The sequence below is a fragment of the Bos grunniens genome, chromosome 26 (assembly GCF_055505025.1).
Source record: "Bos grunniens cultivar Pamir isolate PY7600 chromosome 26, Bosgru_T2T1.0, whole genome shotgun sequence".
Lineage (NCBI taxonomy): Eukaryota > Metazoa > Chordata > Mammalia > Artiodactyla > Bovidae > Bos > Bos grunniens.
This window is the reverse complement of record NC_141190.1, coordinates 16,987,676-17,015,499: the sequence shown is the minus strand read 5'-3', so window position 1 is coordinate 17,015,499 and position 27,824 is coordinate 16,987,676. Positions and strand designations below refer to the sequence as shown.

General features: G+C 47.3%; 1 protein-coding gene across 50 annotated transcripts in view; it reads left to right on the top strand.

Annotated features, from left to right (window-relative positions):
* Positions 1-27,824, top strand: part of SORBS1 (sorbin and SH3 domain containing 1) — a 234,363-nt gene that overhangs the window by 187,924 nt on the left and 18,615 nt on the right. For 47 of the 50 annotated variants that reach the window (XM_086378811.1, XM_086378829.1, XM_086378844.1 and 44 more), the window contains 9 exons: positions 1,973-2,022; positions 8,906-9,078; positions 11,771-11,856; positions 14,853-15,020; positions 19,225-19,271; positions 21,227-21,341; positions 21,498-21,623; positions 23,257-23,451; positions 25,028-25,792. In XM_086378811.1, coding sequence (XP_086234937.1) covers positions 1,973-2,022; positions 8,906-9,078; positions 11,771-11,856; positions 14,853-15,020; positions 19,225-19,271; positions 21,227-21,341; positions 21,498-21,623; positions 23,257-23,451; positions 25,028-25,792 — 1,725 coding nt within the window. Of the gene's footprint in view, positions 1-1,972; positions 2,023-8,905; positions 9,079-9,639; positions 11,107-11,770; positions 11,857-14,852; positions 15,021-19,224; positions 19,272-21,226; positions 21,342-21,497; positions 21,624-23,256; positions 23,452-25,027; positions 25,793-27,824 lie in introns of all 50 variants that reach the window. The other 3 variants (XM_086378836.1, XM_086378848.1, XM_086378859.1) reach the window with 2 other exon arrangements.

Sequence of the window (27,824 nt, the reverse complement as noted above, 5' to 3'; positions counted from 1 at the left end):
AAGCCAGGGGGAGGTGGATATGAGAGAGAGCTCACAGAGGAAATTGCAGTGAGACCTTTTTTAAAAGAATTATTTAGCCAATGCCTTATTTTAATTTAAAAAAAAAAACAAAACTTCCTTTATTTCTCTCTCTCTCTTTTTTATTAATGGGGGCACACAGCATGTGGCATCTTAGCCCCCAGATCAGGGATTGAACCCTTGCCCCTTGCATTAGAAGCACAGAGTCTGCAGAGTCCGAACCCCTGGACCACCAGGGAAGTCCCACAGTGAGACACTTTAACTAATTGGTGTAAAGAACAAAGAACTGAGGGTAGGGATAGGAGACACAAGTGTCGGGTTCGGGGAAGGAAGCAGGAGGGATGGGGATGTCAGTATGTCACATAAGAAAAGATGGGGAGAAAGTGCAGAAGGAAGATGAAGGAGGTAGTTTCAGGTATGTCTGAGGTGTTGGCTGTGGATCATATGGGGCTCTCCAGGCAACAGTTGGAAATAGATGAGAGGCAGGGGCGTTGAAAGTCAGTCAGTCACCCGAAGAGAAGTGCTGGGTGAAGCCCTGGGAGCGGAGCAAGGATTGAAGGGAGAGAGAGGATGGGGGACCAATAGCCCCCCATGGGGATCTTGTCTGACAGAGAACGGAGGAGGGGGATCAGAGAAAAACAGCAAGGAGGAAACGTGAAAGGTGGGGGAAACGTGAGAGCTGACTGAAGGGTCTCCCCAAAATAGACTCTGAGGGAGAGTCAGTGCATCTGATAACCAGCAGGCTTCTAAACACTTTAGAGGTCCCCGGGAAAGTAGTTGATGGGAGCTAGAGTTATGTGGTAAAGAATCAGGGGAGCCCCTAGAGGTATGGCGCTGGCTGACAACCTGTGATGGGGGAAGGCAGGAAGCTGGTGTTTCCAGAGGACTCAGCAGGGTTGTGCCGAAGCTCTTCCACCATGGAAACCTGTCATGGGCAGGTGCCGAGGGTGGGAGGCCCCAGGAGAGGATGGGTGGGAGAGGCCAGTGTGGGCACCGGGGCTGGACGTGGAGGGGAGAGCAGTGGTTTCCCAGGAACACTGGGGGTAAGGGCCAGAGGACAGCCGGCGTGAGCCCCCAAAGAAGGCTGCCTCCCCTCCCACCATCTCCGCCTCCTTTCCCAACCTCTTCCTTCTCCTCCTCCTGCTGTTTTCTTTCTCTCCTTTCCCCAAGTGCCTCTTCTCTTCCAGAGAGCTTGTTCTTGAAGTGGTCATTAGCAGAGATCGGAGCGTCTTTAAAAGTGAAGCTGTACATTGACTTATTCAACTACCATGTTATTTTAAAAACAAATACATCACACCCTTTGCCTTTCCTTCTGCAAGATGATAGACACCCTAAGCTCTGTAATTATGCTGCTTTTTATCTGCATAGAGCTCTTGGTTTTCTCTCTTTTGCATAGTGGCCTGTCATTTGATAACACGCTCTCCTCAGTGAAACAGGCATTGCTCCCCATTTCCAGGGGTAAATGAATGATCTAGAAGTATGGTCTTTTTAAATGCTTTTTTTTGGTTTGTTATGTACCTGATGAAGTGTTGGGTGACACTCTCTGGTTGTGGCACTTGGGTGCATGACGAAGTCTGGTGGGCTTGGCAAGGGGTCCGAGGGCTGGGGATAAGCTGGTGCAAGGTGCTGTCCATGTCACTAATGCATGTTGCGAAGTGGTGGGCCATCCACCCAGTGGGCCTGCGACTGGAGATACCCATGAGGAGTGGGCCGTCTCCTGACCCACGCAGAGAGCCTTGGGTGCAGCCCCCGGGAGGCAAAAGCCCGGAAATCCTCCTCCCAGAGAAAGAGCACCGCTGTCCACCTGCACTGAGCCCTTTCCAGCTCAGTTCGGCTCCCTGCCTCCCGGACGGCTTCATCTAAACTAGGACAAGAAAGCGACTTCTCTATTTTCCCCTTGGCTTGAAATAACTGAGTCAAAGTAAGTCTTTTTTTTTTTTTTTGATGTTTACAGAGCTCAGCAGTCAGCCCGACTCCAGACATTTCTTCAGAGCCTCCTGGATAGTAAGTTATCATTGTTTACATGGCTTGATGTATGAAATGTCCAAAATGGGAAGGCTTGTGTTTCGTTTGTTTCAGTCTAGTTCCTTCGAATGATGTACAGTTTGGTGATAAGTAGCAATTATAGTCTTAAAATTATTTTTTTCTCTTCCTTTTCCGAATTAATGTTGTGATGTTTCATCTTACCTCTGATAAGCCTTTCCCTGTGTTGGCTTCTTTACCTTTGGCTGTAAGCTTATTTGTCTGAATTGAGAAGCTGATTACTGGGAGCGGGGAGGGGTGTGTGACTGAGGTGCATCTGGTATAAAGGTGACTGGAATGAGGGGGGTGAAGTCTTCAGGCTGGACCTGTCACAGGAAAGATGGGGCCAACTTGTTTCATTCTCCGAGATCTGGGTTTATTCCCCTATACCAATTCTTGGAATTCTTCCTGGCTCGTGAATGCACAAGCCATGCACTTCCTCATAGGGTGACTGCCGGCCTCCCCTCCCCTCCCCCAAGCCAACCTACATCCTCTCCAAGATTTCTCTTCTCCATACTTAGCTATGCAGCTGTCAACCCAGCTGGAAATGTTCCGTTGTTGCCCCACCCCCTTACAAACGTGTTGGTACCTCTTATTGGCACTTCCTTCTGTGCCTGTATACCTGACTGGTGCTCTTGTGTTTTTGTGACTACAATAAACTGTGAACCCCATGAGGGTAAGGACTGCATACCCGTAGTGCCTGGTGCACCCAGTAGATGTGGGGACTGTTCGGGTAGAAGCAGCTTCTCGTCACCATGAGATTATAATCTGTATCTCACTCTGAAATATGACGGGGAGGAAAGGCTCACTATTATTCCCTGTTCCATTTGGGTTGGGTAACTCTGCACAGAGCAAAGTTCAGCTGTGCAGCAGATAGAAGCCTGACTTGGTGTGAATGCTGAGTTTATGGATTTGGGGGTCAAATATTACAGTCACTTGGGCATATCCAGTCTATCATATCTGGCCAGGGAAGACATTTTGCAAGAGTAGTTTCATTTGAAAGTCAATCATCTGGGATTAGGGTATGTTGGTGAGTGTGTTTCAGGTGGCTGGCTGACTGAATTTCTAATGATCTAAGGCTTTATGCCGGGTATTCTGATAGAAGCATAACATATAGCCCCCTAATAGTTTCAGGGCCAAAAAATACATAAATAAATAAAAAGGCAATGTGGCAACTGAATAAAATAGATTGTAGAGGTTAAAAGTATTCAGAAGGCAGCTTCCACGGGCTGTTAAGAACACAGATCTTCAATGAACAGGTCTTGAATGAAAGAATTTGAATGGTTGTTTGCACACTTAACTGTATGCCAAGTCTTGTGCTTAGCGTTGCATTATACTTTACCTCATTTAGTCCTCAGCATTCTCGGATCAGCTGTTATTTTTATTCTGCATTTTATCGGTGAGGAAACAGGCACGTGAAGGTAGTGTGTGCCTGGCTTCCGCAGCTGTGCGTGGCAGAGCTACCACCAGCGTAGGAGCAATGACACGCTAGGCCAGGGAACTGCTGAGCTCTACTGGTGCCCTCTATAAACTCTCATCTGCACCAATATTGATTCAAAACTGGGTGTTAAATTAACCAAAGAAAGGCATGCTAGAGTTTACTGTTTTGAGTGACTAAAAAAAGAAAAAACAAGGAGCCATTTGTGTAATAGTAAGTGAGCAGGATTGAGGGCATAAAGAATGTTTTTTCGGCTGTGCCCTATGGCATGCAGGATCTTAGTTCCCCAACCAGGGATCAAACCCACATCCCCTGCAGTGGAGGCACAGAGTCTAAACCACTGGACCACCAGGGAAGTTTCCATGCAGGCTTTTTAAATATATATAATTTTTAAAATTTATTTATTGGCCGTGCTGGATCTTTGTTACTACACAGACTTCTCTGTGGCAAGCAGGGGCTACTCTCTAGCTGTGGTTTGCAGGCTTCTCATTGCGGTACATTCTCCTGTTGCAGAACACAGGCTGTAGGCACACAGGCTCAGTAGTTGTAGTTCCTAGGCTGTAGAGCATAGGCTCGATAGTTGTGGCACACCTCAGCATGTGGGATCCTCGTGGACCAGAAATTGAACCTGTGTCTCCTGCATCGGTAGGTGGATTCTTTACCACTGAGCTACCAGAGAATCCCCTCCATGCAGGCTTTTTAAAAGAGGAAGTTGCTCTCAGACACTCTGAGTACTTGTGTACATAAAGCTATTTGATGTGTTAATTTATCAAGTACTCTGTTCTTGTGTTTCCCTGGTGGCTCAGGTGATAAAGAATCTGCCTGCAATACAGGAGACCTGGGTTTGATCCCTGGGTTGGGAAGATCCCCTGGAGAGGGCAAAGGCTACCCACTCCAGTATTCTGGCCTGGTGAATTCCATGGACTACATGGGGTTGCAAAGAGTTGGACACGACTGAGCAACTTTCATTTTCTGTTTGTATCATGGAAATAGGTCTCTGAAGACCTCTGTTTTTCAGTCATAGCCCAGTTCTCATCTTGACAGAAATAGATGAGCTTTTCCCTCCTGCTGTTCTTCCTTGTGGGGACTTTTCAGTAATTCAGGCTTGATTCTCTCCCAGTTTGTTCAAATGAGTAAGGTTTTTCGGTGTTTGCAGTTGGGGACGAATCAGCCTGAGTGCAGGGCCTGACATGTAGGAAAGTGTACAGTAAGTGTTTGCTGAATAAATGAATACACCTATAAATCTCAGTTAATTAGAATCCAGCTTGCTTAGCACTGAGGCAGGCAGCTTGTGAAAACGAATCATATGTGAAAGAAATGTTGTCAAGACTTGACTTAACTTAAGCAGCAGTGAAAGACAAGTCACCAAATGGCCCAGGATCAAAAATTCTGTGGTCAGTCCGTAAGAAGTGATGGTGTTGTCTTAAATCCACTTTCACATCTTGAGCAGACTGCAGTTTAGAATTTTATTAGCATGATTCCTTATCACAATGTGAAAAGAACCTGGGAAGAGAGAGAAGGAAATTCACCCATGACCCCAAATATCTTAATACAGCTGTCAGTCTTTCATCTCAAAAAGTATCTTTCATACTTGTGATCATAGTGTATATCCCATTTTGAATTTTATTTCCCTGGAGTTATCAGATCTGTAAGTCAACAGTGTAGACTACTCATCATTTTCATCATGACTTAGCATTTTGGCACGAATATTTTTTTTTTTTTTTTTGCTGAAGAGCTTTATTTTATTTGGCCAGCAGGTGGCACTCAAGAACAAGCTGCTCTTTCTTCAGTGGTGATGGTCTACTAGAGAAATCACTTTTCCCCCTTAATCTAATTTTAGATCAAAACACAAATCATTAGGGTAGATTTACATGAGTGATTAGAAACTTCCCTGGGCCTTAAAAATGTCAGAAATCTGTGTGCATGTTGGCATTTAACTGCATTGAATCATTTATTCCACCAATGTGTATTTATTGAACAACAGTGCTAGACACCAGGCATGCAAAGATGCATAAGATAAACTGCCTGGCCTCAAGGAAAAGTGTCATTGGAAAATTACATGATCGTACATGGAGAAGGAAATGGCAATCCACTCCAGCACTCTTGCCTGGAAAATCCCATGGACGGAGGAGTCTGATAGGCTACAGTCCATGGGGTTGCAAAGAGTCGGACATGACTGAGCGACTTCACTTTCTTTCACTTTCACATGACAATCAGAATGCAGTGTTGTAAATTCAGAGATGGAGCCCAGGAAGTGTTTGAGAGGAAAATCAAAGAAAGGTTCTATCGTGCAGCAGCAAATAAAATGTGAATGACAGGGACTTCCCTGGTGGTTCAGTGGCTAAAACTTTATGTTCCCAATGCAGGAGACCCAACGTCGATCCCTGGTCAGGGATCTGGATCCCACTTGCACAGCTAAGAGTTCACCTATGGCAACTAAGATCCCACATGCTGCAATTAAGGCTCAGCACAGCCAAATAGATAAAAGTTTTAAAAATATTGTAAAAAAGTGAATGACAGTCGCATTATATTATAAATACAAAAAATGTTTTGCATGCAGTACTCTAAGATTGTCTGAAAGTGAAAGTCGAGTCTGACTCTTTGTGATCTCATGGACTGTATAGCCCATGGAATTCTCCAGGCCAGAATATTGGAGTGGGTAGTCTTTCCCTTCTCCAGGGGATCTTCCCAACCCAGGGATCAAGCCCAGGTCTCCTGTACTGCAAGCAGATTTTTTACTAGCTGAGCTAAAAGGGAAGCCCCTAAGATAGTCTAGATTCCCCAAAGTCTAGAGACAGTTTTTTTTTTTTTTTCCCCCCTGAAAACACTAAATTGTTTTGAACAGTGACTCCATGAGGTAGGAAATCTTTGTTTTGCCCTCTGTTTACTTTCGACCTAGGAGAATGATTGACTTTTAGTAGGTGCTCAGTAAATATTTGTAGAGTGAATAAAATGAGCAGTGGAATGACAAATTGAGATCTTCTCTAGAAATATCATTGGCAGTGATTTGCAGAGATGACTGGAGGAAGTGAGGACTGGAGACTTGGGCAGTGGCAGTGTACTTCCTGCAGAAGTGTAGTGGAGCAGTCGTGGGCAGTCCCAGCGGGGAAGAGAGCAGAAGGATTCATGTGACTGGGTCCAGGACAGGGAATAAGCAGGGCTTGGGACTGCTTAGGTCTGGGGAGGGAAAAGGAGGGTGATTCTACTGGCTTTCTGGCTTGGGTGAAGGAAGACGGAGGGACAGAGCTAGGATGGTTTGGAACAGCCTGGGTTCAAGATGTCTGAGGATCATGCGGTAGGGGATGTCTAGAAGATAGTTGAATGTCTGTCTGGAGCTCAAAAGAAATGTCTGTATAGATAACGGATCTGAAGGTGGATTTTGTGGACAGTCTCATCATACCTACTAGTTTTGCAGATGAAAGAAACTGAGGCTGTGAGAAACGGATTGTTTCCAAGTTTTTCAAGATAGCAGGCTTGCCTCAGCTGATCACTTTCCTCATGGGTGCCAGGCTGGACTCACAGCCTGCCAGGACCCAGCCTGCCTCCTCCAGAGCACGCCTGGTGGCATGTTTGGAAACAGTTGGCCCTGAGATGATTACTCTGTTCTCTCACTTTATCCTTCTAGTGAGTGTTTTTGTTGAATCCCTCTTGAAGCTCAGCAGTCAGCTCTGCATCTTAGTCAGGGGGTGAGTTCCCCACGCTATCTCCTCCTGGCTTGTTCTTTCCGAACCCAAAGTGGCTCAACTCAGACTACCAAGGGCTAAGCTTCTTTTTTTCGGTCTTACCATACACCATGAAAGATCTTAGTTCCCTGAGCAAGGATTGAACCCCAGGCCTCAGCAGTGAAGTCGCCAAGTCTTAACCACTGGATACCAGAAGATTCCTCTGAGCTTCTGAATTTGACTTGTTTTGTTGAGTAATCTGTGGCTGCTAGTCCTGACTGGCCCTTTCTCGATCAGTCTGACTGGTTTCCCCATCCTCTCTGATCTGTTGGAACACAGCAAGACCCAACAACTCTGTGACCATCAGCAAATACCTTTACCCCTCTGGTCCTCGGTTTTCCCTTGGAGAAAGTGGGACAGAGGATATGCCTTTCCAATATTAGGAGATCTAATAGAGATGATATATTTTAAAACATTGTTCAAGAGGTTTTAGATATTGTTTTTAAACAAGGAGCCCCTCAGTAGCAAAGTGTACACATCTGGAAAAAGCATGTTGGCTTTGGTATCAGAAAGAAAACAATTGGCTAGAGCAGATCCATTCTGAGAGGTTTCCTGAGTACTGGTTTGTTGTTCTGATGGAAGCAGGAAAAAATGGTGATAACGGCTGGATAACGGCCAAAGGTGGGGTGGCTGTGGGTAGGGGTGGGTCCTGATAACTGGTGAGGTAGAGGGGGTGTGAGGTCAGGCAGCTGGTTATGGCTGAGAATAAATAAAATATTGGAATGAATCAATGTTATCAAGCTGTTTTATATCTTTCAGCTGAAAAATCCATACTGATACTGGTAAATGGAATTCGGTAGGACAGAAAAGCAGCCTAGTGAGAGCCTGAGTGCTTTTGTGGGAGAAAGGGGGTCACTCCTGATCTGAGTGTGTGTGCACACATGTGTGAGTATGCCCACGTGTCAGTGTGTCTGTGGGTGAAGGCATAGAAAACTGGAATTAGGGGGAGGGGAGGGTTCAGTGAGTAAGTGCTCTTAATTTTTTCTGTGCCCCACCTCATTCCATAAAGGATTTGTGGTAACTTGCAAAAACACCTAGACTTTGAACAAGATGAAGATAAACAAGTGATAGTTGATACTCCATAATGCATGTCCTAAGGTGCTAATACAAATTTTGAAAGCAATGGATGGAATAAGTGCACAAAGAATGCCAGTTTCCGGTTGCACTTGGTGGCTGATTTTCCTGGAGACCCAGGACAGCTGGGCAACTACCTTTTGTTGTTCAATTTCATGCTTCATTGGTCAAAGCACTTGTGAGGAACAACCTAGAAAAGTTACGCAGGTGCTGGACTTGAAATGGCCAACTCTGGCTGGCGACATGTTAGAAGCTCCACTTATGTCCTTGACTCTCTCCTCTTGTGTGCAGTCATTGGGCCCCAGAACCCCCTCCTGTCTGACCCTGCTCTGTGCCCAGGCAGTGATTCTCAGTTATTCTTTGAAAGCACAAATGCAGTCATCTCAGAGTACCTTGCTGTTGGGACACAATTCCTGAACATTCTGGGGCCCCCGAGGGCCTGTGTTGTCTGTCAAGCTCTGTGGCTAAATAAGAATGCCGTTTAGGAAGGACTGTGCTTGGTGAGGATTCCAGGAGCTATGTTTCCTTATCCTTAGCTGGTAATGTGCTTTTTAGAAAACTGTTAAAAATACTAATTGCTGTGGTTTTTTTTTTTTTTTTCTTCTCTTTTTAAAAATTTCATTGTTCTCAGTGTATATTCTTCCAACTTCCATGCGGTGAAGAGGGAATCCGATGGGGCTCCGGGGGATCTCACCAGCTTGGAGAATGAGAGGCAGATTTATAAAAGTGTCCTGGAAGGAGGAGACATCCCCCTCCAGGGCCTGAGTGGGCTCAAGCGGCCATCCAGCTCGGCCTCCACTAAAGGTAATGGGGTGTAGCCTGCAAGACTGGCCCATCTACAGTGTTATCGGGGTGTCTCTTGGCCATCTGTACCCATTCCTAGGGTGATGGCAGCGAGAGTAAACCTCCAGCTACCGGGATCAGTGTTGACTTGTTCAGATCCATTTCCAGGTCACTGAGCCCTCCCGGCCCCCTTCCTGAGTTTCTCACCGGCCATTTTTCTTTCTGGTTTTAATAGTTCCCTTCCTTTGAATCCCCACCTTGCTCTCCCTGAAGCATCTCTCTCTCTCTCTTTTTTGTTCTGGTTCCCTTTTCTTAGAAATTAGCTGAGCTTTTCCTAATTCTAACAGGGTGGCCATTTTTTGTTGCATCTTTGCACCTGCTTTGCAGCACAGATTATTTTGCTTCCGGACATCGACTGGAAATTAAAACAAAAGAAACCAAAAAAAAAAAAAAAAACCCACCAAAACCCTTTGACAAATAAGCATGTTCCCTCTCCCCCTTTCTTTCTTTCTTTTTTTTTTTTTGTAGCAGCTTTCAGCTTTAACCTAATGGGTCTGTTTATTTTATTCTGCATGCTTCCAGTGGATCGTAAAGGTGGGAATGCTCACATGATTTCTTCATCTTCAGCTCATAGCCGAGCAGTTCACAGTAGCAGTGCGTTAGGCCCTGGGTGTAAGCACAAGAAGCCCCTGTCCGCTGCGAAAGCCTGCATTTCAGAAATCCTACCCTCCAAATTCAAACCCAGGCTCTCTGCTCCCAGCGCTCTCTTGCAGGATAGGAAGAGCATCCTTCTGCCGTCAGAAAAGGCTCAGAGCTGCGAGAATCTTTGTGTCTCGGGTTCTTTGAACGACTCCAGAAGAGGCCTCCCACTGCCAGTTGGGGGCAGCGTGGAAAACCTGCTCATGCGCTCGCGGCGGGACTACGACGGCCGCTCGAGCAGCACGCTGAGCCTGCAGGAGTTCGGCGCCGCTGCCAGGAGGCCCTGTCCGCTCTCGAGGAAGGCCGGCCCGCAGTTTACCATGCTCTACCGCGACATGCACCACATCAACCGGGCTGGACTCTTCCTGGGGTCCGGCTCCTCCTCCAGCGTGCGGGATCTGGCCTCCCACTTCGAGAGGAGCGGCCTGGCGTTGGCCCGGGGCGAGCTGGGCACCAGCCAGGAGGGCTCGGAGCACATTCCCAAGCACACTGTCTCCTCCCGCATCACGGCTTTCGAGCAGCTGATTCAGCGGTCCCGGTCCATGCCGTCCCTGGATCTGTCCGGCAGGCTAAGCAAGTCCCCTACACCCGTGCTGGCCCGGAGCGGCCTCGTGTCCGCCCGCTCGGCCGAGTCCCTCCTGGAGTCAACCAAGCTCCGGCCCCGGGAGGTAGACGGGCTGAGCTCCGGGAGCATCATCTATGCCTCCCCGACGTGTAGCCGGATGGTGGACTCCGCCTTGGGCTTCCGGGGCCTTGTGCCTTCCGAGCCCCTCTCCGCCTGCTCGGACGAGCTGGACCGCTGCTCCAACGTGTCCAGCGACAGCCGAGAGGGCAGCAGCGGCAGCGTTCACGGGGACTTCCCCAAACACCGTCTCAACAAGTGCAAGGGCACCTGCCCGGCCTCCTACACCCGCTTCACCACCATCCGCAGGCACGAGCAGCAGCAGGCCTCCCGGAGGCCCGACTGGCGCCCGGATCCCCGGGGGGACAAGGGCACGCTCCTCAGGAACATCTACCTAATGAGCCCCCTCCCCTTTCGGTTGAAAAAGCCCCTCCAGCACCCTCTCAGACAGCCTGGCCCTGGGGACTTCTCGGGCCAGAAGCCAGAGCCCCCCAGTCAGCCCCATCGGGACGAACCCCTCTCCGGGGGGAGGCCCTCGGTGCCCAAACGCCTGTCTTCCCGGCTCACCATGGCCCGGCTGAGCCGGATCTCAGAGCCCCCTCAGGAGAGACCTGCGACCCCGGAGGTCTGCCCGCGGGCCTTTAGTAACGGGAACTCTGTGCCGTACTCAGACCAGGGCCTGGACAGAAACAACAACCCCCGCGGGGAACTGGGGGCGCCCCTCGGAGGTGGCCTTCCGTGTGTTTGACCAGTCTCGCCTCACCCATCCCTCCATTCTGCTTGCTGTGTTCCCTCCTCCCCTGTGCCCTTGGTGCTCATTTTCTGGTCCGTCCTTTGTTTTCTGTTTGTTTTGCTTGGCAATTAATCATGGCTCGTAGTGGCTGCTCTTCTTTAAAAACAGATTCCCCCATGTCATTTAGACTAACCACCAAACTCTGTTTCGAAAGAAAAATTGGCCGTTTAGCTCATCTGAGAAATTTGTTGATTTGAACTCCCTGAACCCCTTGCAGTTCACACCAATCCTGACTCACGCTGAGGTTTTTTGAGAGGCAGCCTCTCTCGGTGGCCCTGTGTGTGTGTGTGTGTGTGAGTGTAGTGTGTGTCCTGTAAGACCCTGCACGCCTTATTAATAGGGACACCTTTCTAAGATGGTCCTCTCTTTGCTCACTTTTGGCCTCTCATTAGTTTTCTGTGTATGAAACTAGTTCACAAGTAAATCCAAAAAGCAGGAGGGAGGGGGTTTGGTTTTTTTTCCTTCAGAATTTGGATACTGATCACCAAACGACAATGGTAAAAACTTGATATTTATCATGGATGAAAGGTGAAATCTTTTCCCAATCTGGTTTCCCACTAAATCTTTGCCTGTTTTAATTCTGCTTTATTGTTTTGAAGATTCAGAGTCACCAAGGCATTTTATACCAGCTGATTACTTGGAATCCACAGAAGAATTTATTCGACGGCGTCATGATGATAAAGAGGTAATTGCCACCTTTGAACTTTCTAAGCTCTTGTGCAGACAAAAATAGTTAGGGAGGTGACATGACCTAGCAGTTAGAATCAAACATAGGGATTTTCACAGGTGACTTTTTATATGACATAGGCTCGATCACTCCTTTTTTAGTCCACTTCTCCCAAAAGTAGGACTGATTTTTTTCAAGACACTAACTTCCAAAGGCCACTTCCAGCCAGTCCTACAGCCCAGGAGGTTCAAAAAGAGGTTGCCCACCTCTGCATTCAGCACCTCGAAAGGGGAGCACCCTCATCCCCACTTTATTATTCTCCAAGGAAGCTTACCCTCTATTGACACAAAGCACAGTTCATATTGTGAGAAGGATGCAATAGGAGAAAGAGGAAATGTAAAAAGAATAATGACCACGATAAATACACTTTATAAAAACATTTTGAAGAAGTTGCCTTTAACTCAGAGATACCCCAAGAACTTCAGGATCAGCCTTTGTCTTGCAGCTGCTGAAACACGTGCACAGCAGTGATCTGACTGGTGGGGCCAGGAAAGGGGCACATTCTCTTGGGATTTAGGAAGAGGTGGTTCTGTGTATCAGCTAAATGGGCAGAATCACAAGCTGCTGTTGTGATGAAGTGTTATTACAAGATGTGCTTTCTAGACTTCACATTCCCAGAAGAAAGGGTCCTATTGATTAAACAAGCTCTGAGGACCGTTTTCCTGCAGTGAAAAGACGGAAGAATTGTTTCGAGGCTGGTGGCAGGAGGGGAAGGTGGTCATGTGTACACAACTGTGTCCCCTTCCCTGTAAAGTCCAAAGCCCTTTTCCTGTGTTCTGTTTCGTTGGGGTGATTTCAGAGTCTAGGGGGGTTTTTATTAAGGATTTAGGGTTGGGCTGACATTGAAGAGAGCTGGAGGGTAACAGTCATGCTGTCAGCTAGAGAGACAAAAGACAAAAAAAGACCACAGTTCTGCCCTTCTCGGGCCACCATACAGACAGCACTCAGTAAAACATTTGCACCTGTCTGTGAAAAGATAATCAAGGAAGCATTTGATGAACAGAATTATTTGTGATAACAATGTGAAAAGGTCACAGTGCATGTCCATCAGGCCACAGAACAGACTTCTGTTTGTCACTGTCGCTGAGATATGAGATTCCACCTATTGAAACCTGGCCTGCAATGATGAAGGGAGGTGACATTCCATTTCAGGAGTATAAACCCTAGCATCCAACATGGGAGGTTTTGTAATAGAATTCTCACCTACCATGTGGGAGGCAGGTTTTACTTTGCTGATACAGTGATTCAGAGGATGAGCAGCTTGTTTCCTGAATATACTGGCTCACAGATCCTGGTGTCCTTATCCCTGGTTTTTGGCTTATATATTTAAACTATGGAAATGATGGATTTACTGAGGTCAGATTCAAGCTGGGAGGGGAGCTCTGCTCCATTTGCACCCACTCATATTATAATTAGGCCATGCCATGCGGCATGTGGAATCTTAGTTCCCCATCCAGGAATGGCTTGTGCACCTTGCATTGGGAGCATGGAGTCTTAACCACTAGACTGCCAGGGAAGTCCCACAAGTGGCTTATTATTAACATTGATGATAATGCAGTTCAGAAAACAAGAACCTGTCAGTCTTGGAAGGGACATCGGTGGTCATCCAGCCAATTCCTTTGTTTTATCCAGGAAAGGACTGCCATAGGGTACTGGCTAGCCCCAGACCACATAGAAAGTTACCTTGTAACAGAGGCAGGGCTGGAAACCAGGGCCCTATGGTGTTTCACAAAGCACTTTCTCATGTCTTTTCTCACTGAATCTACCACAACTTAACCTGAGTGCTGGAAATCCCATAGCTATTTGACGAGTTACTGCTTTATCATTGGTAGACCCTAGAGAAGAATAGAAAGGTGGGCCCACCCTCCTTTGGAGCTAGGTGTCACTTAAGGCATTTCACTACCTGCTAGGAGAAGGCTAATGCTTTACTGAGAATGCTCAAAATGATCAGTTCTAATGAATGCCTTCCTGCAAGCAATATTAATTCTGGGAATGCATGATTGGTTTAGAGTAAGAAAACATTAAAATTCTCTTCTGTAGGGTCCTTTCAGTAGTTGGTGAGGACATTTAGTTAAATGTAACATTGTTTATTTTAAAAGGCCTTTAAAAACAGAAATGAATGACTGTTTCCTTAATTTAGGAGAGAATATTTCTTCTAAACTCAGGTACCTTATTCTTAGTTTACTATCTCCTGTACGTATAGTCCACAGCACTCCCTTAAACTCAGCTTCATTTCTCTAAGGAAGAAGTAGTTGAATAAAAAGTACATTAGGATAATAAATGATGCTTTCTGTCCATCACATAAATAGGTTTTGGTGCACATGCTAAAGCCTCCTAAAATTATACTCAGAGGAAGGGTTGGCTGGCCTAGGAGGAAGGGTGCCATATTTTCTGAAATGGGTATTTCTACTCTCTTGAGCATATTCAAATTAGCAGAAATAGGAAGCACAAAATGACCTGCTTGCCACAGAACCCCTTAGTAAAAGCCCACAGCAGTTTTAACAGGCCAGATGTGGGCAGGAGGAAGAGCCCTCCCTGGTTCCACTGTGGGAATACGCTATGGGAGCTCATCACTGGCTAAGCAAGGTAAGGATCGCACTTCCGGCCTCCTGCCATGCTCCATGCTCATGAATGCTCCGGAAGGACCCCTGGATGATGTGGCCTCGGCTGCCTTATATCTGGAGGCAGGACGCTGTCAGCTGAGCTGAGGGATGGTCTGCAGACATTGTAACCACATGGGACCAGCCTTCAGTGCTGCCTAGATTTCTTCTGCAGTGCCATCTCCTCCCTACACAGAGCACACAGTGGGTGGTTACAGTGGGAACATAAAGCCCCTCCAACATCTGTTTCCTCTCTATTGACCCAGCACCTTTTTCCTTAGTTGTTTTTGTTGGCAGTTTTCCAATGCCCTGGACCAGATGATTCACTGCCCATTTTATGCAATTTCATGGCAGAAACTTTTAGCGGACCAGAGACGACTTAAACGCGAGCAAGAAGAAGCCGATATCGCAGCTCGACGCCACACGGGCGTCATTCCAACGCACCATCAATTTATCACTAATGAGCGCTTTGGGGACCTCCTCAATATAGACGATACGGCAAAAAGGAAATCTGGGTCAGAGGTCTGTTTTGGTCACCTCGATCTGCTGCTTGACCCAAAGCAATATTTGCCTCCCCTCAGCATTGCCCTGTGTAGGCCAAATTAGTTCTCCAAGCAGCGTCTGTCATCCTGGCTTCCCTTAGGCTTGCTTTGGCTCTTCTCTGGCTGGTCGGAGGACATGATTCCGTATATGTCCTGTGCTCTGTATGTCCAAGCATGCCTGGCTGCGGGACTGGGATCCACTGGCGCACACTCCGAATGCATGCCTTAGAGCATCGGCTGCCTTCATGAGTCCCGTCTTCTCCATCCGCATTTTACCATGATACTGTGTTGCCTGTGCGTTCTGCTTAGAAACCTGTACCTTAGTTCATATGCATTAGTGGCCATGGTGTGGACAATTACAAGCTTCTTTGAAGAGATGGTTTAGTGAAACTTGTATTACATGCTGTACTGCTGCTTGGTATCCTACAATGATACAATTGAAGTGTTCAAGAGAACTGAAACCTCACTGAGGAATTTTGAAAGCCAGAGAGTTTTGCAGTTAGGGCAAGCCATGGAGGGTAAGAACTCTCTGAGAGCCATTTCCTCCATTCCCTTAATTTGGACATTTCTCAGCTGAGATTACGAAACTTAATATTATACAAGGAACAAAGAGGCACAAGCCTTTAAAGTGATATTATCTGGACCTTGGCCTCCTGTGCAAAGGTCAGCATGTTGAAATGCTCATGCTGGCCAAATGCTGCATTTTGTGTCAGAGTTTGTTTTGCCACATGACCCTTAAGTAGCCCTGCCTATGATTAGCTCCTTTTGGGGAAGTGTGTGTGTCTGGGGTTTGGGCAGGTGGGGATGGAGGAATGGGGGAGTGACACCAAAGTATATACAGTTTGATAATCGTTCAGTGTAACAGCTGATTAATATTCATGTCTCTGTCTTTCGAGTGACAGAAGCACTACTGGTTATTCTTCAAATGGTTTGGGTTTTGTTTTTGTTTTTTTTTTAAAGGAGTAGAAGGTGACTGTGACAGAGAAGAGGGGAACCAGGTGAAAAGGAAAGCTGGAGAGGGGAAAGTGGCTCTAAAGTGATAGAGAAAAATAAAATGTAATTTAAAAAAAGGCAGAACTTATCAAGAGTAACTCAGATGCAAGGAAAAGACAGCTCCCAGCCTTCAGCATTCCAGCTCCTCCATACCACTCTGCTCTGAAGGTTCTGGTGACGGGTTATCCTTGTTCCCGGACCTACCTGCTTGTGAGTGAGAGAGGAGGTGGGAACATGCAGAGGCAACCTAGGACTGCCTACTCCTTGTAGATAATACACGCAAATGAAATGCAACCAGGGCACAGTAACCATAGACAGAGGCAGCTGAACTCTGCCTAACCCACCTTGCATCCCTTCTAGAGCAGAGGTTCTCAAACTTGAGAGTGTCAGAATCCCCTCAAGGCTTGTTAAAATACAGGTTGCTGGTCCCCATCCACCAAGTTTCTGATTCTGGGTTGTGATCTGAGAATTTGTGTTTTTGAGCAGTTCAGGGACTGCATGTTGAGAATCTCGGCCCTAGATGCTGACTGACAGACATCGGAAGACAAAGACCAATGAGTCCTGGTGTTCCAGACCATGTAGATGTACCTCTGTCCCATTACCAATGTGTCCCAGTGTACTAGTCTGTGTAGATGTACCTCTGTCCCATTCAGTAGAGTTTGGGTGACCACTAATCCTGTGCAGGACCCTATGAAGGGACAGAAACAAGACTCAGACTGTGCTCTTGGGAAGCGGGCAGTCTACTGGAAGAGGCACCCCTCTGTTGTAGTAGGTAACACGATGCCTTGGGAACCAGAGGAGGAAAAGATAGATTCAGCCTCAAGGGGATGGAGGAAGATAAAGAGGGAAATGATGCTTTATATAGGCAATGATGGGAGAAGGCAATGGCACCTCACTCCAGTACTCTTGCCTGGGAAATCCCATGGATGGAGGAGCCTGGCAGGCTGCAGTCCATGGGGTCGCTACGAGTCGGACACAGCTGCGTGACTTCACTGTCACTTTTCACTTTCATGCATTGGAGAAGGAAATGGCAACCCACTCCAGTGTTCTTGCCTGGAGAATCCCAGGGATGGGGGAGCCTGGTGGGCTGCTGTCTATGGGGTCGTACAGAGTCGGACATGACTGAAGCGACTTAGCAGCAGCAGCATAGGCAATGATGACTTATATTTGATGCAATCTGTTTCTCAGTCTTAAATAACGTATGGGTTCCCTTTAAAGACAAATTTTCACCAGCCCAATTGGGTTGACCTAAGCCAATTTACAGATTAAATAGTAACCTGTACACCTATACAATTTTTATTTGATAATTATTAATTTAATTGAGAGCTGGTTAATGTTCATGTCTCAATCTTTTGAGTGACAGAAGGCACCACTGACTGTTCATCACATGGCTTGGGTTTTACTAATTGATAGTTGATATAATTTCCCTGAATTCAATTGTCACTCAGAGTATGAATATCATGCTATTTTGGTATAAATTTGTTTTTAATTTCACACAGCTCTGCAGTTGGCTGTCATGAGGTAACCAGCCCCCTCCCCTTTTTTAAATTGGAACCACTGTGACATTTGTGTCCTTAAAATGTTGGTCATTTGGCCTTCTCTGTGAACTTGTCATCTGTAAATAACTCCATGATTGTTCTTTTCTTATTTGCTTACAGTGGTTAAATTATGCTCTATGGTCATAACAGACACAGATGCAGACATTGAAATTCTGACATTGGTTATAAGGTTGGCATTTAGCTGACTTCTAGTATGTATGGGAGATAGACAGAAACAGCACTTGAAAATGCAAAAATAAAAAATTCCTGCAGAGAATTCATAGCCTTAAAGAAGGTCCCTACAAGACCCCAGCTCGGGGAGCCTGATAATGTGGGGGTATTTCACTGAGGGATCAGGATCTCAAACTAAGCTTGATGAAGCTTCTGAAAGTGATTTTTTTCTCACCTATATTCCCCTCTGCTTTGTCCATGTCCAAGTAGGAAGTATGTAACTTCATATTATTTCCCTAGACTAAAAAGTCATAGCCCAGTTGAGTAGGTTGGAGCTGCTCATAGCTGGGGCAGAATTATACTGGCGGCTATGCACAGCTTGCTCACTTGATTTCTCCCCTCTGTCTTTGTTTAAAAAAAAAAGTAACTATTTTAGTGGCGGGGAAGAAAGATGTGCAAATAAACATGGTAAGTAAAGAAGAACCTTTTCCTCTCTTTGCTGGAATTGGTGATGAAGAAATTCCAGACACAGAAGGGTGTCTAGACAAGATGCAGCAAATAGATTTGCCTGACTCGGACAGGAAGAGTGTCCTAGGAGATAAGGCAGTTAGATATGAGTGGGGAGAAATTACCCAAAGACCTTAACCCACCTCAGGCATTGAGAGTTGACCTGAAGGACAGTTGAGAGACTCGGCCAACTTCAGAGTGAGGCAGTGATATGATGGAGGCATTTGAGGAATGTTATTTGTGCCTCTGAGTGACAGCAGATTAGAGTGAAGAGAACTGAAGTCAAAGGAAGCTTTGTGCTTGTGGGGACCAGAGGTCGGACCTGAGAGGGGTTGTGGAGGGGACGGAGGGAGAGTTGGCGTGACTTAATGACAGACTCGATGAGAAAGTGGAGACGGGGCTGCGGATGACTTCCAGGCTTGGGAGACTAGGAGGAGAGGGCTCCCCAACAAGAATGGGAGCCTTTGAGGAAGAGCATGAGCTGAGGGCTCGGTATATCTGGCTTTTTGGATGATTTCACAGACGTTGAGAAATATATGGAGTTGGAGGTGATGTGAGAAGTCAGTCAGGGTTCATCTACTTGCAGGGCATAATTTAAGTCACACAAACAGAATGTGTTCCCCAAAGAGGAAGACAGTAGATAAGGAATGTCTCAGGACTTCCAGCTGCTTGTTTGTTTGTTTTTTAAATAACGGTGTCAGCTTTGAGAACCGGCACTTCAGCTTTAGGACTTTTCTAACCATCTCTTCCTCAAATCTGGCCCTCCGTAGGGAGATCCTCGAGCATGGCATAGCTGACTGAATATTCATCTAGTGCTCTGCTAAGGTCAGACAAGTGGAATTCTACCCATATTTCAACACCAGAGTAAACTGGTTAGGGTGGATTTTTCTGCTTTGCTTTCTGGAAACTTGTAAACGTGTTCTTTTCATTGTACTTGAATTGCGATTTTAACTTGTCATTGTTTCTTGTGTTTAGATGAGACCTGCCAGAGCCAAGTTTGACTTTAAAGCTCAGACACTAAAGTAAGTGCCATTATCCAGCTTGTTTCTTCTGGGGACAGGGTGCCTTCCTCCTGGCCCTGTGCTTTCATCGTACCATGTTGCCTCCCCAAAAAACTTAATAATAACGCTTTCTAAAGAGAAAATGAGAGATCCATAGACTTGAATATGTTAAACACCTCCAGTCACTGGGTTCTGTTTTCCACCATAAATGTTACTCAAAAAAGTGTTCTGGGGAAGCACTTGATTCAACCAAGTTAAACAGGTTTCTGTCCCACAGGACTTCCTCCAGGGTGCCAGGGTGCTGAAGTGCTGATGAGTCTCCAGAAAAGATCTAAAAAGTGTATCACATTATCATTTCACAAATCTTGTTACTATCAGACCTTGCCACTGGTTCCTTGGGGATTGGGTGTGGTCCATGGAGCAGGAAGAAGGCATCCCCAGCCCCCCACGATACATGACCTCTCAGCCTCTCATGAGTGTCCCCCTCCTTGCTTACCTGATGTGGCAGTGTTGGCGGTGGGGTGGGAATCACAGCTCCCACCCACCTCCATACCTGCGATCACTTAGGGTAGCAGAGTTTAGAAGCTGTAGATCTCCCGCAGGGGTTGGTATTCTGAGGATTCTGCTCATCTGTGTGTCCGTAGTTGAGGGTAAATGGAGGGGGGAAATTCAGAACTCCCCTGAGAAGGGCTATGGCAAAAAATTGACCAAAGACATTCTTTTTTCTAGAGACAAACGCCCTGGATTCCCTTCACAGGCCTCTTTAGGTTTAGAATCCTGCCTGCTGGTGCGAGACCCACACAGGCAGCCTTATTCTTTGATCCAGCACAGGGCTGACTCTGTGTGAGGTTTTCTGGACGTGCCCCCGTTGTCTGGCCAGTACCCCTTTATGTACTGTGGGACCACCTGGCACACCACCAAGCAGGCACACCCCCTCCACACTGCAGTCAGAGACCTGTCTTTCCATGCTGTTTGTTTGACGCACATGGAAAAGATCAGGTCATTTTTTCTAATGCAAGAAAATTTCAAGTTGCAGTTTTTGTTTTGCTTAAAATGTATCTATTATCTTTCTGTCTCACTTTTAAAAATGGAGTCCTGGTTAGAGATTAACATACTATTGGGGCAAACAAAGGGATGTATATGGAAAAGTTGAAAATGGGCATGAAGAGGGAAAATCCACTTTTCTTTCCAAGATCCCTTTTCTGTGTTGAAAAGGAAGTGAACTAACATTTACTGACTGTTAACTATATCACAGGCACCAGGCTAGGTCTTCTATTTGTAGTTTATTGCTGATTTATCCAAAAACTCTGATTATTAGCTCCTGTTTTCTGAAAAAGAAAGTATTGGGTTGGCCAGAAACCCAATACAGTCGTTTGGGCTTTTCTATAAAATGTTTCTTGGCTTCCCTGGTGGCTCAACTGGTAAGGAATCTACCTGCAATGCAGGAGAGCTGGGTTCAATCCCTGGGTTGGTAAGATCCCCAGAGAAGGGAAAGGCTACCCATTCCAGTATTCTGGCCTAAAGAAATCCATGGAGTGTATAGTCCATGGGATCACAAAGAGTTGGACACAACTGAGTGACTTTCACACAGACACATAAGATGTTTCTGGCCAGCTCAACATCTCAGAGGAATTAAGTATCTTGCCCAAGGTACCAGAGCTAGTAAATGATATAACTGGGTTTTGAACCCAGATCTGCCTAATTTCAGAGCCTTTCTACTGCATGATGCTAGAAGAGTGTATGTATGTATGGATAATGAGATTGGTGGATGGATGGATGGATGGATGGGTAATGAAATGAGTGGGTGAGCGGATGGCTGAATGGATAGAAGGACAAAAGGATATCAGGATGTCACAAATACTGATGTAACTTGCCCCCTTTGACCCAACTCAAAGTCTCCTTTTGCTAAAACACGAGCATCTCAGTCTTACACTCATTGGAACATCTCCTAAAATGCCATGACCCTCTATCCACAGGGAGCTTCCTCTGCAGAAGGGAGACATCGTTTACATTTATAAGCAAATCGATCAGAACTGGTACGAAGGAGAGCATCACGGCCGGGTGGGGATCTTCCCCCGCACCTACATCGAGGTACCCTGGCTCTGTCTCTTACTCAGGAAAGACCCACACATGCCCAGAGCACCATTTATCTAACTTGTGTTTTGTTTCCTCCTTTCCTCTCATTTCCTTGCTTTCTGCTCTTTTCCGTTCTCCTTTGCCTCTTTTTTTGCGCCCCCCCTTTCTCAGCTTCTTCCTCCTGCTGAGAAGGCTCAGCCCAAAAAACTGACACCAGTACAGGTTCTGGAATACGGCGAAGCCATCGCCAAGTTTAATTTTAATGGTGATACCCAAGTAGAGATGTCCTTCAGAAAGGTAAGCTGCCCTCTCATACTGCACCAGGGGACCCCCCACTTGGGGGGGCGCTGTCATTGTCGGGATGGGGTATTGCAGTGCCAGCCAGTCTGGCAGAGCTGTTGCACACCCAAGAGCTGTGCCCCATGAAGAATTGCACTGAAGACAATTGGGGGATTTCTACAGTGAAGTATTAAAGAACAGACCATACATTGAATTTACTGATGAAAGGTAGTATTTCTGAAATCATAGACCCACCTCTTTTATAAACTGTATTCAGTGTTTATTGAGCACCTAGTAATGTGAGAAGCGCTGTGTTGGCAACTAGGTTATACAGCATTAATGGGGAGAAGGGAACGTCCTAGGATACCAGAAGTCTGAAAAACTTTGAAGCCAACAGTCATAGGTTATCAGGCATGCAGCCTTTGGGGAGTTAAATAATTTTTCAGAGCTGTGATTTCCTCCTATGTAAAGTGAAAATAAATGGCCCTCTCCCTGAGCCGCCACGGGCAGATTAAATGAAGCAGCCTCAGGGAAGCCCCCAGTGTGACACATGGCACCTAGTTGGCCCTCGGTGAGCAGGAGATGACAATGTTATCATTGCCTTCAAGGTGCTTGTACTTATTTTGAACACAACTAAGCCAGGCAGAGACACTGTTCTTCCTAGGAATTCAGAAACTCTGTATATGTCAAAATTCTCTGGCTGGCTGAAGGTACTAAAGTTAAGAATTTTACTGAGGATTGAGGGAAGCGAGGCTATGCCTTGAAAAAAGATGAACCATGTTATAGAAAAGAGAAAGAGTGGAAGCAACCTAGTTGCCCTACATCAGGAGACCAATAATTAAACCATTATATTATGTACAGTAGATCGCCTGCAGTGGGCCATTAAGCTGTGCACCGCTAGGAAAAACAGAATTATATTTCTTGATAAAGAAGGATGTGTACTGTATGTTATTCAGTACCAAAAAAGCAAATTACAAAAGGGAATACAGTGTATATTGTTTTTATAAGAAAAAATATATGCAAGTCTAATTCACATGGAATTATCTGTACCAAAATATTACCAGTGGTGACCCTCAAGTGATAATATTATGGGTAGTGATTATTTTCTGCCTTACGTTTATGTTTTAATTTTCCTGTAATGATACAGGAAAAATACAATTATATTAAAAAAGAAAAAGAATCCCCAAAACCTTTACCTTAAAGAAGAAGATTGGATATCTGTCTGTTTTGCATTAAGTGAGTCAAAACCACTAGATTTGGGGGATTCCCTGGTGGTCCAGTGGTTAGGACGATGCTCTCACTGCCAAGGGTCTACGTTCAGTCTCCATTCAGGAACTATGATTCTACAAGCTTTGTGATGCAGCCAAAAAAAAAAAGAGAGAGACATTACATTTTCCTGTTAGCTTGGGGGAATGAGTCTGACCTTCTTTAGCGAAATACGTAAAGACCAAGCTTAACAGACTCCTAGCAGTTCTAACTGCTGTTAGCATCTCCACCTCAGTGGTGATTAATTTCATCCAAGATGAGCACGGAAGGTTTTTCTGACCAAAGAACGTGAGAAGTAATGCAGGAGAGCACAGGGTACAGGCAGGGATCTCAGACGTGCTGAGGTCTGCTAGGGCAAGGACCACTGCCTTACTGTGTCTTGCAGGGCGAGAGGATCACGCTGCTTCGACAGGTGGACGAGAACTGGTATGAAGGGAGGATCCCAGGCACGTCCCGGCAAGGCATCTTCCCCATCACCTATGTGGATGTGATCAAACGGCCACTGGTGAAAAACCCCACAGATTACATCGACCTGCCTTTCTCCTCCTCCCCAAGTCGCAGCACCACTGCAAGCCCTCAGGTACCTAAGCTTCTCGTCACTGGTTTTCACACTCAGCACGACAAATCTAAGTGCTAATGGCACACAGCCCCTCTGGGGTGGGTCTGCAGCAGTGCAGAGAGTATGCATTCCAGGGTTTGTTTTCATGTGTACAAATGGCGTTTTTCAAGAATTTGCTGGGAGAAATATTATCTGAGGGAAAAGGAAGCACTTAAGGTGATTGCTCTGGGGACAAGATGATTGGGGAGAGAAATACCTGTCATTATCAGATGGTCCAAAACTCTGTTCTGGCAGCATCCCATGTTGACCAAAGCTGGTTGTCTGGGTACCACCACAATCCCATACATACCATGGCCAGTATGGTTCTCTTAGTCATCTTACTGGTCAAGATTGGCCTGCAGAACACAAAGACTGAAAGAATTTCACATCCTTATCCTCAGACACATAGACCAGATTCAGAGTATTCTTTGCAGTCAAGAACCGGGTTGCAAAAGGAATTTACAGCATCTTTGTCTATACTGGGCTGAAAGAAAGTAGATTTAAAAGCATAATATGGTCTTTGCTTCCTAAACATTAATTATGAACAAACTTATTCTAAACTATAAATTATTCCAAACCCATCCCCACTGTCCCAAAGCCAAGGAAAAAAACCAAACCTTGGGTTCAGGAGAGGCACAGTGGGGTGACTTCTGTGAAAGACTGACCCTAAGTGGTAAGTTACAGAGAGGACGGTCAGGGGAACAAGAGCAGGACCCGGGGGCCCAGGGTCCTGCCTGGGCCTCTCTCCTCTCATCCTCCTCTCTCACTTGCCATTGCTGACCCCAGGAGATGGTTCTTGGCTGAAAGCATGAGACAGGCTGACCCAAGGATTCTTTGCACAGTGAGATCTAGATCCCGTGATCTCGCAGGGAGAGAGTGTGAGCCGGGCGTAGGGCACTCTGCTTGGTCACAGCATGAGGAACACAGTTAGATTTTATGCTTGACTGTAGCCAAGTGCAACTGTGAAACAAGATGGCTACACTGCTCCTACACCTCTCTGGAAGGCTCTTCACTGAGCCCCCTAGAGAGAATAAATGCCCAAGAAGGGCCAGAGTGGTGGCAGACCTTTGTAAACTCTCTGTACTCAAGTATAGTTGACGTACACTGTTATATTCGTCTCGGTGTACAACACAGTGGTTCAGCCAGGCCACTTTTCTCTCCTCGTGGCTCTGGGTCAGGCTTCATTGCAGAGGCAGTTGGATGGGGTGGGGGTAGGGAGCTCCCAGTGTGTCCCTTTAAATCTGATTCTGCAGACCAGCCGGCAGCATCTGTTTCTGTCCTGATGGGACCCTTTCTCCCGTCTCCATGCCACCTGCTTCTCCATTCTCCCCCGCCTGCACACACCCATGTATCCACACACACGCATCCGCATCCACATCCAGGTTCTCTCCCAGCCCGACCAGGTGATTTCCTTTCTGGACACCAGCGTGCCCTGCTCATCCTCTCCATTTCGTTCCTCTCCAGACATCCCGTGTGATTATTTTCCTCCTTTATTCTCTGTGCTGACACTTGTGCCTTTTACTTCTTTTGTTTTCTTCTCTCTCCTTCTCTTTTGAAGTTTCCCAGTCACAGCAAGCTCCTCATGCCGGCCCCCTCATCTCTGCCCCACCCCCGCCGAGCCCTGTCCCCGGAGATGCACGCTGTCACCTCTGAGTGGATCTCGTTGACTGTAGGGGTCCCTAGCAGGCGTCCTCTGGCTCTGACGCCACCCTTGCCTCCTCTGCCCGAGGCTTCTATCTACAGCAGTGACCCCTTGGCCTTGTTCACAAGGCCCAGCTCCTCGCTGCCCCTCAACCTTCCCCATTCGGGCTGGTCGGACCGGTCCACTCCACATTCTGCGGTCTCCCCGCTGGCCCTGCCGCCTCCGCACAAAGCCCACTCCCCAGCGCCTGGGGCCCAGGCCTCCTTCCACGTCAATGGAGACAGTGGTACCTATGTGCCACCTCCGGGGGTCCTCCAGGATAGCTTCTCCCAGCCGTGGCTTGGGCGATCTGACAGGGTCATCTCGGAGCTTAGTGACGCCTTTAGCAGCCAGGGTAAGCGGCAGCCATGGCGAGATGGAAATGGAGCGCGTGAGAGGAAAGCAGAGAGGGAGGCGGGTGAGAGATGCCCAGGTGGACCCGCCATCTCTAAGAAGAGCTGCTTGAGGCCGTCAGACGTGGTCAGGTGCCTGAGCACCGAACAGAGACTCACAGAGCTCCACACCCCAGAGGAGAGCCGGCCCCGCCACCAGCCCCTGGGGGGCCCTTTCTCGGGAAGGGAGGCTGAGCGCTCAGAGCTGCAGAGAGGTGGTGAGCCGGCCGCTCGGATGGGTGCGAGCCAGGTAGGCCTGCAGCATGACCGTGTGTGCCCGGGCATCTCGGGCAGCAGGGCAGCCTCACCCACAGCCAAGTGGATGCCCACAAGACCCGTTTGCTTGTTTGGAAACAAAAATATGACCCAGGAGGGAATGGAGGGGTCATCCATTAGGTTGTCAGGGCTGGAACAGCTGGAGGCCAGGGACAGTCTGTATTCTGGCCTCTCGAAGTGATTCCAAAGTAAGCCACACTGTTGGGTACCTCCTGGCCTGGTGCAAAAACCCGCAAGAAGGCAGGCCTTCCTCCTGGCGCAGTTGCGCCTGGGAGAGGACCCTCGGCTTGCTCTAACACAGCTGAGAACACCAGGCTTCAGTTTGGCTCCGTGTGGTTTGGTTTTGTGTGCGCTGCGCTGTGTTTCCATAACCCCTGGCGCTCTGCCTGCCAGCACTTAGCCCCGCTGGGTCTCGTCCTGTCCTGTGTCTGTGTGGGAGCTGAGCTGCTCACTGATGGGCACATACATTTTGGTTTTGGGGGGATCAACCCAGTGCTGGGATCCTTGAAGGACAGGCCAGGTTTTTAGGCAACTGTCCCATTTTCTGTCTGGGACAACTACAAAGATTTTGGGGTCTGGACTGAGGTGGCCCTAGGATGTTTTGAGAGCTTAAAAATTGGGGGCAGGTGGCGAGGAGGTGAACGTGGCAATTAGATCATGGTTCTAATACTGGCTATGCTGTTTAATACCCCAGAATTCAGAGCCTTTGGGCAGCTTCTCCAAAGTAGCCGAGTCTGAATGCCTGCTCTCCTCTACTCTCTAGTGATTTGGAATTGAGTTACTTTCCCCTTCTTAGCCTCAGTTTCCTCATCTGTAAAATGGAGATAACAACTACCTCACAGTCAGGTTGAGAGGATTTCACAAATTGATGCATGTTAAGTGCTAAGCATAGGGGCTGGGAATGGAACACATCAGCACTTTATAAATGGAAGCTCTCCACCTTGGAGCATCTGGAGCTGAGAACATTCTAGAATGTCTTTTGAACCAGATGGAATTCTTGAAGATGTCTCCAAGCCATTTATTATCTACTGTGCACAATGCCCATGGTAGATGATGATGTTTAATCTCAGTTTCCCTTTAAAGTGTCATTTACTCAACAGATACTCATTTGAGGGTATACCTACCTCTGGGCAGGATACAGGGTTTCCCATTCTGCCTTTGAGGAGCCCTGTGCTTCAGGAAGACTGGCACACACAGCTGCAGAGGTTTGCCTGGAGGCTGCAGGAGCCTGCGGCCTGAAGCACAGATTTGGCCCCACCTGCGGCCCCAGCCTGATGATGGGGAGTGGGGCGTCATTGCTGTGGGGAAGGACAGCGTGTGATAATGGTCAGTAGTCAGGCTCTACCTCCCCACCAGCTTTCTCCTATCCAAAGTAGGAGTGGAATTTGTCTCTCAATCACAGGACAGTGTAAGGATTAAAGGAGGTAGGTGTGGTGCCTGGCAGGCCGGAAGGCTCCCTGAAGCGGGATGTTGCTCCAGCTCTGAGGCCAGTGCTGAGGAAATACCTGGGGAAGGCTTTGCCTGAGCAGGTGTTCCTGGAAGGCATGTTCTGTGAGGAGAGAAGGGTGTGTCCTGTCAAGGAAAGAAATAATTTGCTAGGGGAGAGGCAGTGAAGTGACTGATGGAAAAGAAGTCAATGTCTCAACACAGGAACAGTTCTGGAAAGGTTCTAAGTCAGCCCTTGGGGCCTGGAGACCTCCTCATGGTTGGCGGTGAGTCATTGCGGCCCAATGCCAGGATCCAGTATGGACAGGAAGCGCACACGGTGCTTGGAAGAGGCTGGGGGTGGACACTTCCCATTCCTAACTAGGAGAGGGTGGTGTGCTGGCAATACAGAAAGCCAAACTTGTTGAAAACTGTTTCCTGATGGGCCTCCAGGCCCCAGGTGCACCCCTTCCCATCCCCTCCCTCCTGCTCTCCCAACAAAAAGCTGGGCCCTGGCCTTGCTCCATGTTGAGAGCTGGGGGGGGGTTATGTGAAAACGGCTGCTGCCCACCCACTCCCTC